Source organism: Trichechus manatus, unplaced genomic scaffold (genome assembly GCF_000243295.1).
Source record: "Trichechus manatus latirostris isolate Lorelei unplaced genomic scaffold, TriManLat1.0 scaffold00026, whole genome shotgun sequence".
Classification (NCBI taxonomy): Eukaryota; Metazoa; Chordata; class Mammalia; order Sirenia; family Trichechidae; genus Trichechus; species Trichechus manatus.
Window position 1 is genome coordinate 11,977,243 of NW_004443962.1, and position 17,102 is coordinate 11,994,344.

Consider the following 17,102-nt stretch of genomic DNA (forward strand, 5'->3'; position numbering starts at 1 on the left):
ATATGCCCAAATAGGCTGCTCGTGTGAGCTAGTTTGATAATTGGCACCTTTGGAGCTCTAATGTCCTGTCACCAGGTGGTTAGATCTGTTACTAGGTATGTGAGCTCAGGAGTCCGCCCACTCCTCTTGTATGGATTCAGCTCAGGTGCCCAGGTAGATAGCCACCACGTGTGTGCTGTAGGCTCTCACTTATAGTCCTAGACAGGCATGGGTGATTGGTGTAGGCACAGGCACCTGGCTGTAGCAGGGGAACACACTCTGAGCAAGGCAGGGGGCTGATGGCTGTCCCCAGTTGTCTAGAAGAAAGGTGTATCCCTGTTCCCTAGAGCACATGGGTGGGTTTTGCAGCTGGACTATGAGCACCTAATGCTGTTGGCTGTAAGGACTGGGGGGCACCTCTTATTCATGAGCCCCTATTGAAGGTGGCTAGGTGGCATGAGTGGAGCCACCAGTCCTCAGGCCCCTGATATGAGTAGGTGAAGACCCTGCTTAATGGGCAAGCAGTGTCAAATGTCAAGAACATGCCGCTTCACAGCTGAAATAGTTGAAGTTAGACTTCTGGTACATACCCTGTTGTACTGCGGTAATGAGGGCCTATGCTGTTGAGATGGGCCCACACAAGTCTATGCAGGGGGAAAGGCACTCAAAGTCCGTGGATCCCTTATGCCTGTGCCTAGGCAAAGGAAGTGTGCTGGGTTCCTGGCATAGTGGAGCCGGCAGTTTGTTTTTTCCTCTGTTTGTTAATCTGTTCATTCTCCAAGGCAGGAAGAATGGCTTCGGGTATGTGATGGATCTTACTTCCGGCCCAGGGGACTTGGCAATTGCTGAAGCCGGTCTGGGACCCAGTGCAGAGCAGGGAGTAGGGAGGTAAACGGGAGAGAGGTTTTTTCTAAGGGGGGTGTTTCTGATCCACTCTGTAAGCCGTACGCAAGTACTTATCTTTCACCGATGAGGGCTGCTTCTCACTGCCTCTGGGTGGCCGTGTATTCTCTCAGTGGCTGGGTCTCTCCCAGTGCGGAAAACATACTTCCTGAGCACAGCTGCTTGCCTGCCTCACTGCTCACCCACGAGCTGATCAGGCCTGAAGGGCTCAGGCTCCTGCTGTGTCAGGTCTGGCAACTCCTCGCTGCTTCTGAACTGTCTCTCCCTCCCCCTGCCACTCAGTCTGGTTCCTCATTTCTGCCTTTGATGTTCAGGGCTCCCAGACTGCCATATATAATCAAATCACTTGTTTTTTCGGGTCTTTGTTGTAAGAGGGTCCACCGTAAGCATCTGACTACTCCACCATGTTGGTCCCACCTCCAGAGTACATGAAATTTTTATATTTATTTAGAAGAGTTGTTTTCAAGTACATTATTTCAAGTATGTAATTATACTAAACAACAGTTGTTGTCCAACAATTATATAACAAATACAAAACAACCAATATGGGTTGCTGGCCATCAATAATAAGAAAAATTTTCTAATCTACTTACTTAAACTGGCCTGCTTAGCAACATATTGTAGCAACCATAGCTACAAAAGTTACTTTAAAAGTAATAAATTGCTAAGAAATAAAAAAACTGCCCCTAACATTTGTCAGCTGGCACTTACGGCTAAGCCATGGTGTTCTCCTGTTGAACATAAACAATTTCACAGAAAACTAACATCAAACAGGCCACTCTGTTACTGTGATGAAGCAAGACAAAAAGAAGACTGCTCTGGAATCATGACTGAGTACTGACAAAAATGAGAATTCTATGCAAACCACAAAAGTGATCAAAAGTTACCCTCATCTGGCTAACATAAGTGACTGCTGCTTCTTTACCAATTATAGCTTTAGCTCCACACCATTCCTCCCACTTCTTAGATAAAAATTCTTAGGATACCAAATGATAGAATTGTCCCTACTTTCGGATACATTCACTTCGTACTTCTTTGAACCTTCCCCAAAACAACCAAACACAAGCCCCTCCTATCACCCTCCTACTTAGATGTCTCATGGCTCCCCATGATAAGCAGTCTCCCCTGAAAGAATCCCAACTTTGTTTGACTACAGGTATGCAGTCTTTGGCTGAAGGGCATGGACACTACATTTCCTTTTAAATATTCCACAACCCAGTCTCTACTTGATCTTAGCCAAAAGACCAAGAAGTGATGCCACAACCCAGTCTACAAATTCTTTTGGGTCAGTCTTTAGACTGAAAATTATATCAGTATGCTATTGGCAGAAGAGCAGACAGAAATGTGGAAGAACATAGCTATCCACGATACAAATCCTAGTACACGTCAAAAATTAATATATGCCAAAGGAGTATCACAAATCAGTGGAAAAGGAAAGAACCAGTTAATAAATGGTATGGCACAACTGACTGGCTGACTGGAGAAAAATAATTTCAGAGTCACACTACACATCAAAACAAATTCTACTGATTAAAGCATCAAAAAATAGAAGAAAATACAAATAAATATTTAATCAAAACTCAAGATTATAGAGGAATTTCCTTGCTTAAGAGATAAAAGAATTCACTAAGAAAGAGATCAATAGATTTGACTACACGAAAATTATATAAATTTGTGTATATTATGAAAATCACAACTAAGATGCAAATAATGAACTGGAGAATATTTTCACAAAAACATAATAGACAAAAGTTAATATATTTAATATGCAAAGATATTATACAAACTAAACGAAAATTACTAAGGACTAATAGATAAGACAGTAAAGGACATGAAAAGACAATTAATAAAATAAGAAACCCAACTGGTTAATAAATAAATAGAAAAATAAACAAGATCAATAACAATCAAAATACATAAGTTAGAACAACTATGAAATTTTATTTTTCACCTACTGAATTGGAAAAAATATTCTTAAATATCTAAAGCTGGTGACTATACCATTAAACCAGCAGTTGTATATTACTAGAGAGAGTTAAGATTGGTGAATCCTTTTGGAAAGTAATTTGGCAAGATATATAAAGAACCTAGAACCTAACTATTTTACATCTAGGAGTCTAGTCTGAGGAAATAATACTAAATATGCTGAAGGTTTAATGCTAACATGTTCATAACAGCATTATTTTAAAAATGGAAAAAAATTGAAACAACCCGAATTTCCAATAATAAACTAACAGTATATGTACTAGATGGATTATATAAATAGAGCCATTAAATTCATGTAAATACAAATTTCATAACAAGATAGAAAAATGTTTATGTTATAATGTTAAGTGAAAAAAATTAGGATGCAAAATTCTATACAAGATTTGTAACATATACAAGAATTTAACTGAGAGACTGAAAATTCAAAATGGCAATGGCCAGACCATATATGACAAAAGAACTGTAACCCACAACCTCTGCAGAAACCAGCCCGGGAAACCAAACCACAACCCCTGCAGCAACCAGTCCAGGAAGCCAAACCACAACCTCTCCAGCAAGTGGCCCAGAATTGTCAGGACTTATTCGATGACTGCCAGCTTCGCTATCTTTCGTCCTTGTTTCCAACTCCAGACCCCAAATATGCTCCCCAAGCCAATCATATGTAATGCTCTGCTTCTAGTTATGGTGCCTCCAGCTTCCCCATGTCAACAGCCTCCAATCAGCAAATCTGAAGCCTTCTCTTTTTTTTTTTTTTACTATAAAACTTCCCACTCCCCTGCCTGCATTTGAGTATCTGCCAATGCAAGTGATGATGGCTGACTCCTTTACTATAGCAAAGTCTCAATAATTAGTCTCTGGGAGTGTTCATTTGGGTGCTCTTTGTTTATTTTCAGATGACAAAAAACTAAATATAAAAAATATAGAAATGAAATTCACCCAAAAATTAATAATTGCTATCTGTCTCTGAGTGCTCAAAGTATGGATAATTTAGAAGTGTTTTTTTCTCTCCTCTCTACCTGCTGTGTTGTTTCTTTATTAAGCATATCCACATTTATAATGAAAACTTAATTTTTCAATAAAAATATTTGAATTACTACTCAGCAATAAAAAGGAACGAATGACAGATATACTCAACAACATAGATAAATCTCGAAAACATTATGTTGAGTGAAAGACACCACACACACACACACACACACACACACAAACACACAAACACAGACACACACACACACACACAGAGAAATACACTACATACTGTAGGGTTCTGTTTATATGAAATTCAAGAACAGCCTAAACTAAGCTGTGGTGATATAAGTCAGAAATTAGTTACCTCTGGAAAGAGGTAGGGATGGAAAACTGATGGGAAAAGGGCAGGAAGAAACTTTAAAAGATGATAGAAATATTTGACATCTTGTTTTGACTGATGGTTACACAGATGAAAACAACTGTCAAAACTCACTGAACAGAGTACTAAAAAGCTGCTAATATTATTGTGTGTAAATAATACTTCAAATACTTCACTCCCTGCCCTTTTCTGTTTTGCTTTCAGGTATCAATGTCTTAGCATCCCATCTTCCCAATATTTACCTTTTGCCCCCAAATTTTTAAATCCATAGCTCTCCTCAGAGCCCTGGTGGCACCCTGGTTAAGGGCTCTGCTGTTAACCAAAAGGTCAGCAGTTAGAATCCACCAGCCACTCCTTGGAAACCCTATGGGGGAAGTTCTACTGTGTCCTATAAGGTCGCTGTAAGTCGCAATCGACTCGACGGCAACAGGTTTGGTTTTATAGCTCTCCTCAGAATAAAATATATGGATGCTGTGAAAAAAGTTAAAATTATAGTAAGTATATAATCCTGCTTTGTATGAAGACAGAAATTAGAGTATTACTTATCAGGGAACAAAGGAGGATTATTTGGGGATAATTCTTTGATGATTACATTGAGATTAAACACTTTTTGATCATTTAAAGAAGAAATTGGTGAATAAAAGAGAAGCTGTGACTTAAAGAATTATTTTGGAATAGTCCCAATAACAGAATTAGATTTGTTAGGGAAATAAAATTAGTAAATGAAACTGTATGTTCTAAACATTTTCCAGGCACTTTCATTCATTTTAGAATAAAGGAGCTTTTAGCCAAGAGAATATAAATGGACATTAAAGTAAGAAAAGGACAAAGAGAAAGTTAGCAAATACATTATAAAAGGATTAAAAAATAGTAGAAATATAAGGCAGGAAGGGGCAAGGAGCAAAGAAATTGAGCCATTTTAAAAAAAAAAAAAGGATAGAGGAGGAAATTTTATAGAATATTTTACAAAGAATGAATTAAAGTACACATTTGATGTAAATCATACGAATCACTCGAAAATACAAATGGCTCATATAGTGCATGCTTGCCTTCAAAACTCATTCCTAAAAAGTGATGGCCCAGTTAAAAAGTACCTAGGATAAAGGCTATATAGATAATGTGCCTTCAACAAATGTTTACAGAACAAGTAAATACACTAATAACTACTTGAGTAACTGTGGCAAAATGTAAGAGTATTGAATATTACTTCAAATAGCAAAGGAATTTTGGTTAAAATGGAACTTAAAAAAGCAAAGAAGGACCCATCAACATCCTACCATAGAAATGTCCAAGAATCAGAATAAAGAATCTCCTGAATTACATAAGTAATCAATAACCATACTACGCAGATTATTTATAAGTACAACTCTTAATAAATCAAAGTATATTCCTCATCAATATTCTGATCCTCCTCTTACTGTCCTCTAATTCAGTTAGCCTATTAACCTGCTTCTCTGACACCCTATAGCTTAAAAGAAATCTAATTTATAGATAAAATAGACACTGACCTAATTTACTTTCAGATATTTTTAATATAATTCTTTTCTAAGTACTGTAGAGTAAGTCCTTTTCAAATGTTTTATACTTTCACCTGTTTTCTAAATACTCATTTAAGAGATATGTGAAACTGGATACCATCTTATCCCTCTCATAACTTAATCTCATAAATAAAAATGCAACCTAAAGAATCCAATCCCCTTTTCTTCACTTTGACATAGTCTGTGTCTTTCATGATACTTCCCTGTTTTCCAACATACCCAAGAAAACCTACCCTACGATAGCATCACAAAGCAGAAATAGCTCAGGATGACCTAAAATGTCTTATGTCCAATTCCTTAAAGGATATGACCATCTCTGGAAGACAACTTTTAAAAGTCCTCTACTTGCCTTCTTGGAATACACTGAACAACCTACTCTCTTCCTCACATACAGTCTTCCAGTTCAGAAAGGAATCGGACAGAGTTTTATATATATATCCCCTATAACTTTATACAAATTGAATTAAAGATAACTTCAAGCTAGATGAAAATACAACATGGACCTTGTTTGGATCACAGTCCAAAAAAATCACCTTCAAAAATATAATATGAGTCAATTGAAAATATTTAAACATTAACTGAATGTTACATAAAGAAATTATTGTTATTTTTTATATGATAGTGGTTTGGGGGTTGTTTTAAAAAGAAAGGGGTATCCTTTATCTGATCTCTGAAGTTTTTACAGATGAAATGGTATAATGTCTAAGATTTTCTTTAAAATAATGAAGTGGAAGAGTGGTAAATAGAAGGATATAAATGAGCAAGATTTATATAATATATATATAATTGTTGAAGCTGGGGGTTCATTGTACTATTCTCTCTGTTTTTGTGTGTTTAAAATGATCTGTAAAATAATAATAATATAAAAAACCAGGTGGGAGTGATCAGCATCCTTGTGGTAAGTAGAATAATGTCCCCCGCAAAGAACCTGTGAATATATTAGACTATATGGCAAAGGGGAATTAAGGTTGCTGTTGTAATTGAGGTTGCTAATCAACTGACTTTGATATATAACCCTGATTATCTGGATGGAGCTAATGTAATCATAAGGTCCTTAAATACAAAAGAAGAAGGCATGAAAGTTAATATCAGAGTGATGTGATGTGAGAAAGATTCAACCAGCTACCACTGGCTTTGAAGATGAAAAGGGGCTACCAGCCAAGGCGTGAGAGTAGTCTCTAGAAGCTGGAAAAGGCAAGAAAACAGATTCTCTCCTAGAGCCTCCAGAAAGGAACATAGCCCTTTCAATACCTTAGTTTTAGCTCAGTGAGCTCATTTCAGACTTCTGACCTCCAGAACTGTAAAATAATAAATTTCTGTTGTTTTAAGACACTAAGTTTTGGCAATTTGTTACAGCGGCAATAAGAAACTAATACAATCTTCCAGCAGAATCACATATTTTTATTTAAACTGAAAGGAGATAAATCTCAGATTTTATTGAGAATTCAAATGAAATATGTATTTTCATCAAGTAAAGAAAAATTTTCCAAATCAGATACTCTTCTACTTTAAAAAGCAAATCTCAACCATTATTGCCCACCCTTCTTCCTTTCTGGTAATCTCAGTTTTTCCACTGTGGCTCAGTTGCATTACCAATGTCACAATAAACCAAAATGATATCGGAATCCACCATCTCTGCTACTTTCCCACCACTTTTCTCTTATAAAATCAAATATTTACACATCGACTCTCAAAAGTACTGATTCTGCCAATTTAATTCTATCCATCATCTGACTGAAAATATTGTTACCAAAACCATCAATTTCCTCTTGATCTAATTCAGGTGTCTCTTAGCAGTTCTGTGATAGTTGTTCGTTGTTTTGAACTTGTTTGTTTCATTTTTACCACCTTTGACTTTTCTGTCATGTTGAGACATTCATGAATTTCTCTTTCTTAGCATTCTTTCTAAAGAAATCTTCAAGTAATCTGCCTCTACTCTTGAGTTTTCCTCATATCTTTCTGCCCCGTTCTCCTATGTCTCCTTTGCTACCTTTACTTTTTCCATCTATCTGTTTACAAACTGTAAGGCCAGATTCAATCTAACTCCTCAATTTACTGTACCACTAATAATTTTCAAACTTTTTCAATTTGAAGATATATAGACAGGTTTTTAGTCAGTTTATAATGAACAAACTAGACTGAACCTTAAGCAACCCAATCAATTTTCTTGACAGTCTACCTGATTTTATTTGGTTCACTTAGGTAAAATTTTAGATTTCTAACATCACTGAAATTTATAGGTTATAGATCATTAGAAATTTCTACATTAACAGAGCAGAAAAACAGAAGAAATAAAACAATTTTCTTTAGTCTACCATCTTTATCTTCTAAACCCAGGTATTAAATCTACATCTAACATTACCATTAAAAAAGTCATTATAATGAAATGCATATATCCTAATATGATGTTTATTTTATGCTATTATGAATTTAAGAGGTATTTATTAGGTTTATAGCCTCCAATTATAAAACAAATGAAATTAAAATATTAAATACTATATTACACATTCAAAATCATTCTATACACCATCAATATCAACTGATAATTTTGGGCCTCCAATAAAGCTAAAATCATACTCCTCTTTCTAATATTTTACATAAATTCAGAAATTATCAAAGGTGATTTTCCTTGTAAAATAATCAAAAAGTATTATTTCCTCTTATGGTAGTCAGCTGGCTGAGAATAATGTTCTAATTATTTTTAAAGTTATACAATAAATAAAATATCTTTTGAACAATAAACTTGTCAAAATATCTTCTTGCTATGTTCTTTCAGTGACTGTGAATGCTTCAGTTAACCAAACCTCTTCGTAAGTATCATGGTGGGCTTATTTGTGTAATTTTTGGAAGTCTTACAGTCTATCCTTTACACTTTTGTTGCTAGCTACCATTGAGTCGACTCCAATTCACGGCAACCCCATGTATGTCAGAGTAGAACTGTGCCCTACAGGGTTTTCAATGGCTGCTTTTTCAGCAGTAGGTCACCAGGCCTTTCTTTCAAGGTGCTTCTGGGTAGACTTGAACTGCAAACCTTTCAGTTAGCAGTCAAGGGCTTAATGCTTTGTACCACCCAAGGACTCCTTTACACTTTACCTTCTCTAAACTCTTTAAATATGATATCGATTTCTGATATTGATATTAAAATTAAAATTTTTGACATTAAAATCATTGATTTTAATCACTGATCTTAATCACTGATTCACTAAGGGTCCTTATAAAAAATTATCTACCGAAAAACAAAAAAACAAACAAACCCGTTGCTGTCAAGTCTATTCCAACTCATAGCAACCCTATAGGAGATGGTAGAACTGCCCCATAGGGATTCCAAGGCTGTAAATCTTTACAGAAGCAGACTGCCACATCTTTCTACCATGGAGCGGCTGGTGGGTTCAAGCCACTGACCTCTCAGTTAGCAGCTGAGCACTTAACCACTGTGCCATCAGGGCTCCTTTGCATTACCTAGAAAACTAGAAATGACTCCCCAGTATACTTAGTATGTATTTTAAATAAAAACACTAGTGTATTACACACTTTAGAAAATTAGCCTTTCAAATATTAAAATGAATTTTAAAATATTACCTTCTTTTTGAAAATAAGAAAGAAAGGAGCTGTCACTAAAACCAAAAGCTTTTATAAAGATCATTATTTTGATACTTAAGTAGGAATAAAAAGCTCAGTTTTCTCTTATGGAAAAAAATTCAATTTAAAAGCTTAAAACGGCTTCTACTTGAAACTTTTAATAATAGAGTCAAACTTATTGCTGTTAAAGCAATATGTAAATGGTTTTACAGAACTATAATGTGGGAAATCAATACAATCGAGCTATTATTAAAAGTAAACTTTGGAACTTAATCCTAGGATTTCTCACAGGCACATCTTCAAGTGAAGGCAGAAGAAGGTCTACAGAAATGCACCAAACATCAAGAAATAGGAATTTGGTTTAATCACTAGTAACAATCCTACAGGTAAACAAACCTAGAAATTATGAAAGATTTTTAATTAGTTCTATATTGAGACATACAGGGAGAATGACAGTACTGTTTGTTTTTAAGAACATAAGAAATGCCATACTAAATGAGACCAATAGCCCGATCAACTTGCTGACAATACAGTAGCACCAAAGGAACTTTTGTGAGAAAATATGACTGTTCTCTAGAGTAACTTTAAAAATTTATAAACATACTTGCTATATTTCTATAACCCCTTACTCTAGTCTGCCCCTGCGCCTTCATGCTGTCAAGATAAGCAAGACAGAGAGCCCAGAGTACTGAATAACCTGGCTTTGGTTTCTGATTCTAAGCAAAAATTAAAAATTTCCCTTTTAATTGTTTTCGGTTCTCAAGATTGTTAGCATGTCAATCCTGACAAGGGTAGCTTAATTCTTCCTGGTTTGCCTGCATTACCATTCTTAAAGATGCCCATCCTCTATTGTCCTTTTTGGTGACAAGAGCATGAGAACCTTCTAGACCCAGGGGAAGACTGATGCCAAGACCCATGGAGATCTCCAAGGAACACGGGACGCACAGATATTGAAAGGAGATAAGGATCTTCCCCCAGAGCCGACAGAGAGAAAGCCTTCCCCTAGAGCCATCACCCTGATTTAGAACTTCTAGCCTCCTAAACTGTGACAGAATAAATTTCTGTTTGCTAAAATCATCCACTTATGGTATTTCTGTTAGAGCAGCACTAGATAACTAAGACAGATGCTTTATCCATAAGTTATCCTACAGTGTCAATTATATTACCTATTACAAATACAGCTTACAAATACAGAAAAGAGACAATTCTACACATCTCAGGGAACCTTCTACAGTTCTTTTTATGGATGAAAATAGCAGAAATGTGGAACTGTGATCGTGGTCTTGTGCCAATCTCAGTTACAGAACCACTCAAGTAAAATGATGCAACGTCAGAGGATATGTGAGGACAATCGAAAGCTTAAGGAAAAGAGTATTCAAGGATATCTGAGCACTTAGTCTACTTTCAGCTTTTTAGGGTCCTAGAAAGCCCATATTGCCACAGTCCAAACCTATGTTTCTGATTTTATATCTGTTTACCTGGGAAGATCTGATATTATATCTGGTATGAGCACCATGAATACAAATCCATTTCCCTACAGAGGTTATACTAGTTAGCTAAATGTTGGCTCTAACACCATCACCATTTACAAAACAGCTTCTAAATGTTCATGAATAGTGAGCTAGCTAATTTAAGAGTTTATTCAGAACTTCAGGGATTATGCCATATGGTTTTGGTGATGTATTTATTTTTATCTTTTTTGTTAATTAGGTTTAGAATATCCATGTTTCTCACTGTCAATCTAATACTTCTGAACTGTTTGCCTAAAAAGATTATTTGGAAAAAGAATGTTCCTCATATTGTCCTCAATAAAAATAAATAAATTTAATTGAATCTACTTTCTACAATCTTCTTTTCCATATCTTTTTGAAAATTATATACCATGTTCTTAAAATGGTGCCACTCTTTCATCAGATGGCTTCCTTCTCTTTATGTAATATAAAATTTCTTTAATAAAACTCTTTAAAGAGGGTGTTCAAAATAACATCTGGTTTGCTTTTAGCACACCACTGTCTATCAGCTTCTTTGCTCTGATTCATTCATTCAACAAGTATTTGACTATCATCTATGTGACAGGCACTGTTCTATGCACTGGTGATACAGATGTGAACAGAACAAAGCCCTGCCCTCATGGAGCTTACACTCTAACGAGACAAGTGAACAACAAACAAATAGTTATAATTTAATAACAAGTAGTTTTGAGTGTTATCAAAAAAAGAAATGAGGAAAAGGTTGGAGAGTAATGGGGGTGTGTGGTGGTCAATGAAGACCTTTCTGAGAGGGTAACAGTTGAACTAAGAATTGACTGATGTAAAGGAATAAGTAATGCAATTATTTGAGAGGAAAGCATTCCAAGCAAAGGAAAAAGCCTTGAGGCAGAAATCAAGTCTGAGGAACAAGAAGGCCAATGTAGCTGGTGCAGAGTAAGTAGGGAAAAGAACAGTTGAAAGTAAAGTTTGGTCACTATTACCTTTTCTAGAAAGGATAAAGCAGAAAGAGTATCGGATTTGAGAATTGATGAACAGGGTGCTACACTTAGTTATGCCTCTTACCAATTTGGAAATCTAAAGATATCACTGAAATTTTCTAGCCTCAAACACCTTATCGGTAAAATAATATTTCCTTCCCTGCCTTCTTTACAGGACTGTTAGGATGGTCAGATGAGATAGTTTACAGATCAGTTCAGCTAATTTTAACTGACTTGCTAGATTAACAAAAACACCATTATCTTTGTAAACCATACAGACTGATACTCATGGTACATTAAATGCTTGAAGCTATAAAAAAAATACTCTCTAGCTAGCTAGAAAGTCAACACTCTCCTGATCCCCACTGTAGTTAGGTATGGGTCAGTTAAACATAAATATGTGTGTGTGCGTGCGTGTGTGTATATATATATATATAAATACATATGTATGTATACACATACATTTGGAATGATTTGGGGGACCCCTGGTGGTGCAACAGTCAAGCTCTTGGCTGCTAACAGAAAGGTCAGTGGTTCAAACCCATCAACTGTTCTGCAGGAGAAAGATGTGGCACTCTGCTTCCATAAAGATTTACGGCCTTGGAAACCCTATGGGGCAGTTCTACTCCTATAGGGTCACTATGAGTCAGAATTGACTTGACAGTAATGGGTTGGGATGATGTGTGGAAGAGAAGTTCACATAGAACTCCAATCAGAGGGCCAATACTCTACAAAAAAAATGTTGGTCATATATCAAGTGATTTGTAAATTGATGTATATTTATATGGTTTCAGTTAAAATAAATTCCTTAAGCATGCATCATTCTTAATAACTTTCTTCTTTAATTAATCTCTTTTCAATTAATCAGCCAACCATGTATAAGCTGCTTCGTTCATTTCAAAAGTAAATATCAAGTGCCTACTATAATGGTTTCCATTACTGACTGTGATCAGAATCTCCTAGTGGACCTTTTTAAAAAATGCAAGTGCCTTGTTCGCATCCCTAGATTCTGATTCTCTAAGACCGAGATAAGAAGTCCCTGGGTGGCACAAATAGTTAAGCTCTCCACTACTAGCTGAAAGGTTAGTGGTTCAAAGCCATCCAGAGGCACCTTGGAAGACAGCCTTGGTGATCTGCTTCCAAAAGGTCACAGCCTTGAAAACCCTATGGAGCAGTCCTACTTTGCATACATGAGGTCGCCATGAGTTGGAATCAACTCAGCAAGACTGAGATAGGCCTGAAAATCTCTCGTTTAGACAGGCAGAGTTGAGAACGATTGGCCTGCTGGATAGTGGGCACTCATTAATAATGATAAGGAAACAAACAAACAAAGACATACTTGCTTCTCAAAGAGCTCACAGTATAATTACAGTCACAGATAAAAAAATTGTTTTAATCACAAGAAGGCACTAACTTTACACCATAGAAATATGCCAGATGCTACAGGAAAGCAAAGAAGACGAAAAAAACTAGCTCTGCCTGAGGGGTAAGTGAGGAAGGCACTGTGGTCAGAGCTGATCTCTTGAAGGAGGTGGTGTCTGAACTGTGAGGAAAAAGGCACCTGGGAGTTCTCCAATTAGATTAAATCTGGAAGAGATGTCCTACCACATGAAAAGGCATTGAAAGATGAGAAAATACAGTGCTTTCAGGGTATGCAGTATGCCTAAGGAATCAAGGAAATGAGGATGGAAAGGTAAACAAGAATCCCTTCTGAAGGGAACTAGATACCAATCAAGTTAAGCAGTTTGAAGTTTTCTGTATAGAGCAGTGGTTTCAAATAGTGTTTCATAAAATTCAGGTTCAGGAAAGCCAGTTTATATAGTTCGCAAATATCTGAAAAACATGAGCAGTCAAATGCATACATACTGAATTTAAACAGATTACAATAACTCAATGCATTAACTCGTTTTTTGCTGACCTTGAACCAAAACTGCGTCTGCCATTTCTGTGTTTTTTAATCTCTTGTAGATGTGTCCCTGATTGTGAAGGTTGTAGCTTTACATTTGTATTTTTTTAATGCTAGAAAATGCCCTGCTACCTGTCTATGGATAATATTATATAACTAAAACCAAATATAAAAAAACAATTTTTTATTGACTGGCTATATAATTTATTATCATAATTTATAAAATATATGTATAGCAATAAATTACATTTACTTCTTTTAATAGATGTTATTTATTGGGGTTTCACACAGTTTTTTGCTTGCAGAGCATCACTGCTTTAGGGAAACCAATATATATACTGGGGAATGACATAATTAACATTGTATTTCAAAAATAACCACTATTATAATAAAATGAATTAGAATAGGGTAAAACAAGAGGTGAGGAATTAGTTAGGAAGTGATTTCAAGAGACCAAGCAAGAAAATATGAAAGAATGAACAAGGACTAGCGGTGGAAAAAGGGAATAAATTTCAGAAATATGTACAAAAGAAATAGGATAGGATTTGATGGTTAATCAGATAGACCATGGAGCGGAAGGTGGTTAAGAGCACAGTATAGATTTATACTTTAATTTTGGCCATGTTGAAAAGGTAGACATACCCAGAAGGTGCCAACTCCTTAGAACTCAGAATAGAATGTTCTTTGCACATTTAATAAGTGAAGTCTAAAATGAAGTCCCATTTTAATAACCATTCTAATTTTAGAATTTCCCTAATCCGTTTTTATACATTTTATTCTAGTTTAGGTAATATATAATGCAGCCAAATAACCACTTCTAAAAATTAAGTATGAGATTCCTATCTAAAGATACCATGGTATTTTCTCCATTTGGTAAAATCTCAGTATTTTGCCTTATATAACTATTTATCCTTATAATTTCTTTGAAAAGTGTTGCCTAATATTATTGTAATCCACTGGTTATGCTCATTTCCCAAGAATAAGGTGATTTTAAAAAACTATAACCATAATGAAATATATATTTTATCACCCTTTCCAGTTTATATATTGCCTTCACTTAACTGTCTTGTCTGATCTCTCAAAAGGAGATCAAAAATGCTTACTCCCATACCTCAGATGAGGAATTCAAGGCTCAAGAGAGATAAATGGCTTGTCCAAGATTATATGGCTGGAAAGTAGCAAAGCTTTAAGTAAAATACAAACTTTTCTGATTCCTAGGCCAGTACTCTTCCTACCTTGCCATATATTTTTGAAGTAGTACTCTAGTTTACTTTTGCCACTTCCCATAACCACCTCTTCTCTGAATAAATAGGAAGATGACTACATATCCCATTTTTCTCTCACATTCACCCATTCTCCTGGTTTTTTGAATTGTTATTTAGAACATTCTCTACCAGCTTTATAACCTCAACAGCTCAATGCCATTCTGCTTCAGAAGTCTATCTTTTCTTACCAATTTTAACTCTCCTGCATCACTATCATATCCACGAATTGAGAGAATTTGGAAAATTCTTTTCAGAATCTGGGGACAAAAATAGCAAGGTGTCAAAGATTAGAGAATCAGGGGATAATTCCCCTGTCTAGAGTTCCAATTTGGCCTCCAGGACCCTTTTACACATTTGTCTCATAACCACTACTAAACTCTTCCCTGACGTAACAGAATATTATTTCATATTGAGGACAAAATGACTACTACATACAAATTTCACAGGGTAGGTTAGAATTAAATCTGTTTTTCTAACCTAATTCTAAATAAACTTGCTTTTAAGTAATTTATGATATTTTCATAACTACTGATTTACTGTTTTTTATAATGACTCAACTGGTAATGGAGACTAAGGCAACAATGGAAACTTATCACTATACAGCATTTGTTTACTACAAAAAATAATTTTAATAATTTTCAAAAAAACAAAATTTTCTTTTGATGCAGTACCAAAAAACTTGGTACTTCATTTCTGTGATTTCAAAAGTTAACTATTTCTTATGTATTCAGACACAGTTATACAATTATAAAATGTATATCCATGTGAATGACTGTTGCTTTTTTATTGCAAATAGCAGGTCAAAAGCACATTCCTATATTATCTCCCAAAAAAGGGTGATGAAAATTATAAATCACTTTATTTCAGAAAATATAACAATAGTTGTATACATTAACATAATGCTTGTTTTGTAAATTTTCATCTTCTCTCCCCATCAGAAATTCTTTCTTTTGTTTATTCATTAAAAGTTCAACATCAAAGTATAATTACCTAAAATGTTCCCTCACTAAAGCAGAACACTGGCTATCTTTGAGTTCTTACAAGTATGAAGTCCTGGCATTATTTGTTTATTCTTTGTTTATTTATTTATGAAGAATTTAAGAATATAGAGTTTTTTTATCAGAATTTTTAAATAATGCCGTTAGACCTTTAAAAATAGTCATCTATTTGTTCTCTACTTAATTTTAACATCTTAATAGCATTAATCATTTTATACTGAACAGTGAAATAAAATAACAATTAGTTTTTCTGAATGACAACTCCAGATTCAATCAGAATAGTTTCTCCTTCAGTTTACTACATATATACAAATATTACATTAATAATTTTGTCCCCTATTGGTCCTTAACATTATCTTACAAATTCTAGTTTTTATGTTTGCTGATTTCCACATTAAACTAACATTGCTTTTTAAATTGATGCCGAAGTTGATGCCTGAAATATGTTTATTAATTCAAATAGACCCTATCCACAGGGTTCTCTGCACCAGACTCTTTGATGTTGACATCTCAACAATTTCCAATATCTGTTTTTCTCGTTTCCTCCCAACAGCAAAATAAGGAAATAAGAGGCTTTATGCCAATTCAAAACTTACCTTGCAAATCTGGAAGTAGTCTGAAGTCAGGGTTTCCTGAATCTCCTCTCTGAGAACCCCCGCAGTCCCTGCAGGGTGCCCGGGACCACTTCCAGCCCCACCACCACTGTTACTGCCACTGCCAGGGGAGGAGGCAGTTAAGCCATCCAAAACTTTTCGGAAATTAAACTTCTTCATTTTAAAAAACTGTTGAGAAATTCAATGGAAAGGGGTAAAAGAGTGACTTAATACAAGGATTATATCTGGGTAAAAGTCTTTTTATATTTTCCTTAGTCAAGGCAGTAGCCAGTCCCTATTTTATGAGCATTGGCTACAACTGATGGGGGGTGGGGAGGAGTTAGGCTTTATTTTCTCAAATTTTAATTCTAAAAAGCATACCCTTCAAAAATAAAATAAAATAAAGCACAACTCTAAAAGCAACTATATCCCCTCCTCGCACATTAGATTTTCAAGGGCTTCTCCCCAGCTGTCGCTACGCTTTCTCAGCACTGGGGTAAAAATAAAAGGCAGTGTCATCATCGTCATTAGCATTATATC

At 35.4% G+C, this 17,102-nt stretch overlaps 1 protein-coding gene across 2 annotated transcripts in view; it reads right to left on the reverse strand.

Moving 5' to 3' along the window:
• STXBP5L (syntaxin binding protein 5L) overlaps positions 1-16,754 on the reverse strand; it is a 399,309-nt gene extending 382,555 nt beyond the window's left edge. For both annotated transcript variants that reach the window (XM_004373644.3, XM_004373645.2), the window contains exon 1: positions 16,566-16,754. In XM_004373644.3, the coding sequence (XP_004373701.1) occupies positions 16,566-16,742 (177 nt within the window). In that variant the 5' untranslated portion in view covers positions 16,743-16,754. The remainder of the gene's footprint in view (positions 1-16,565) is intronic.
• Positions 16,755-17,102: the final 348 nt, after the last annotated feature.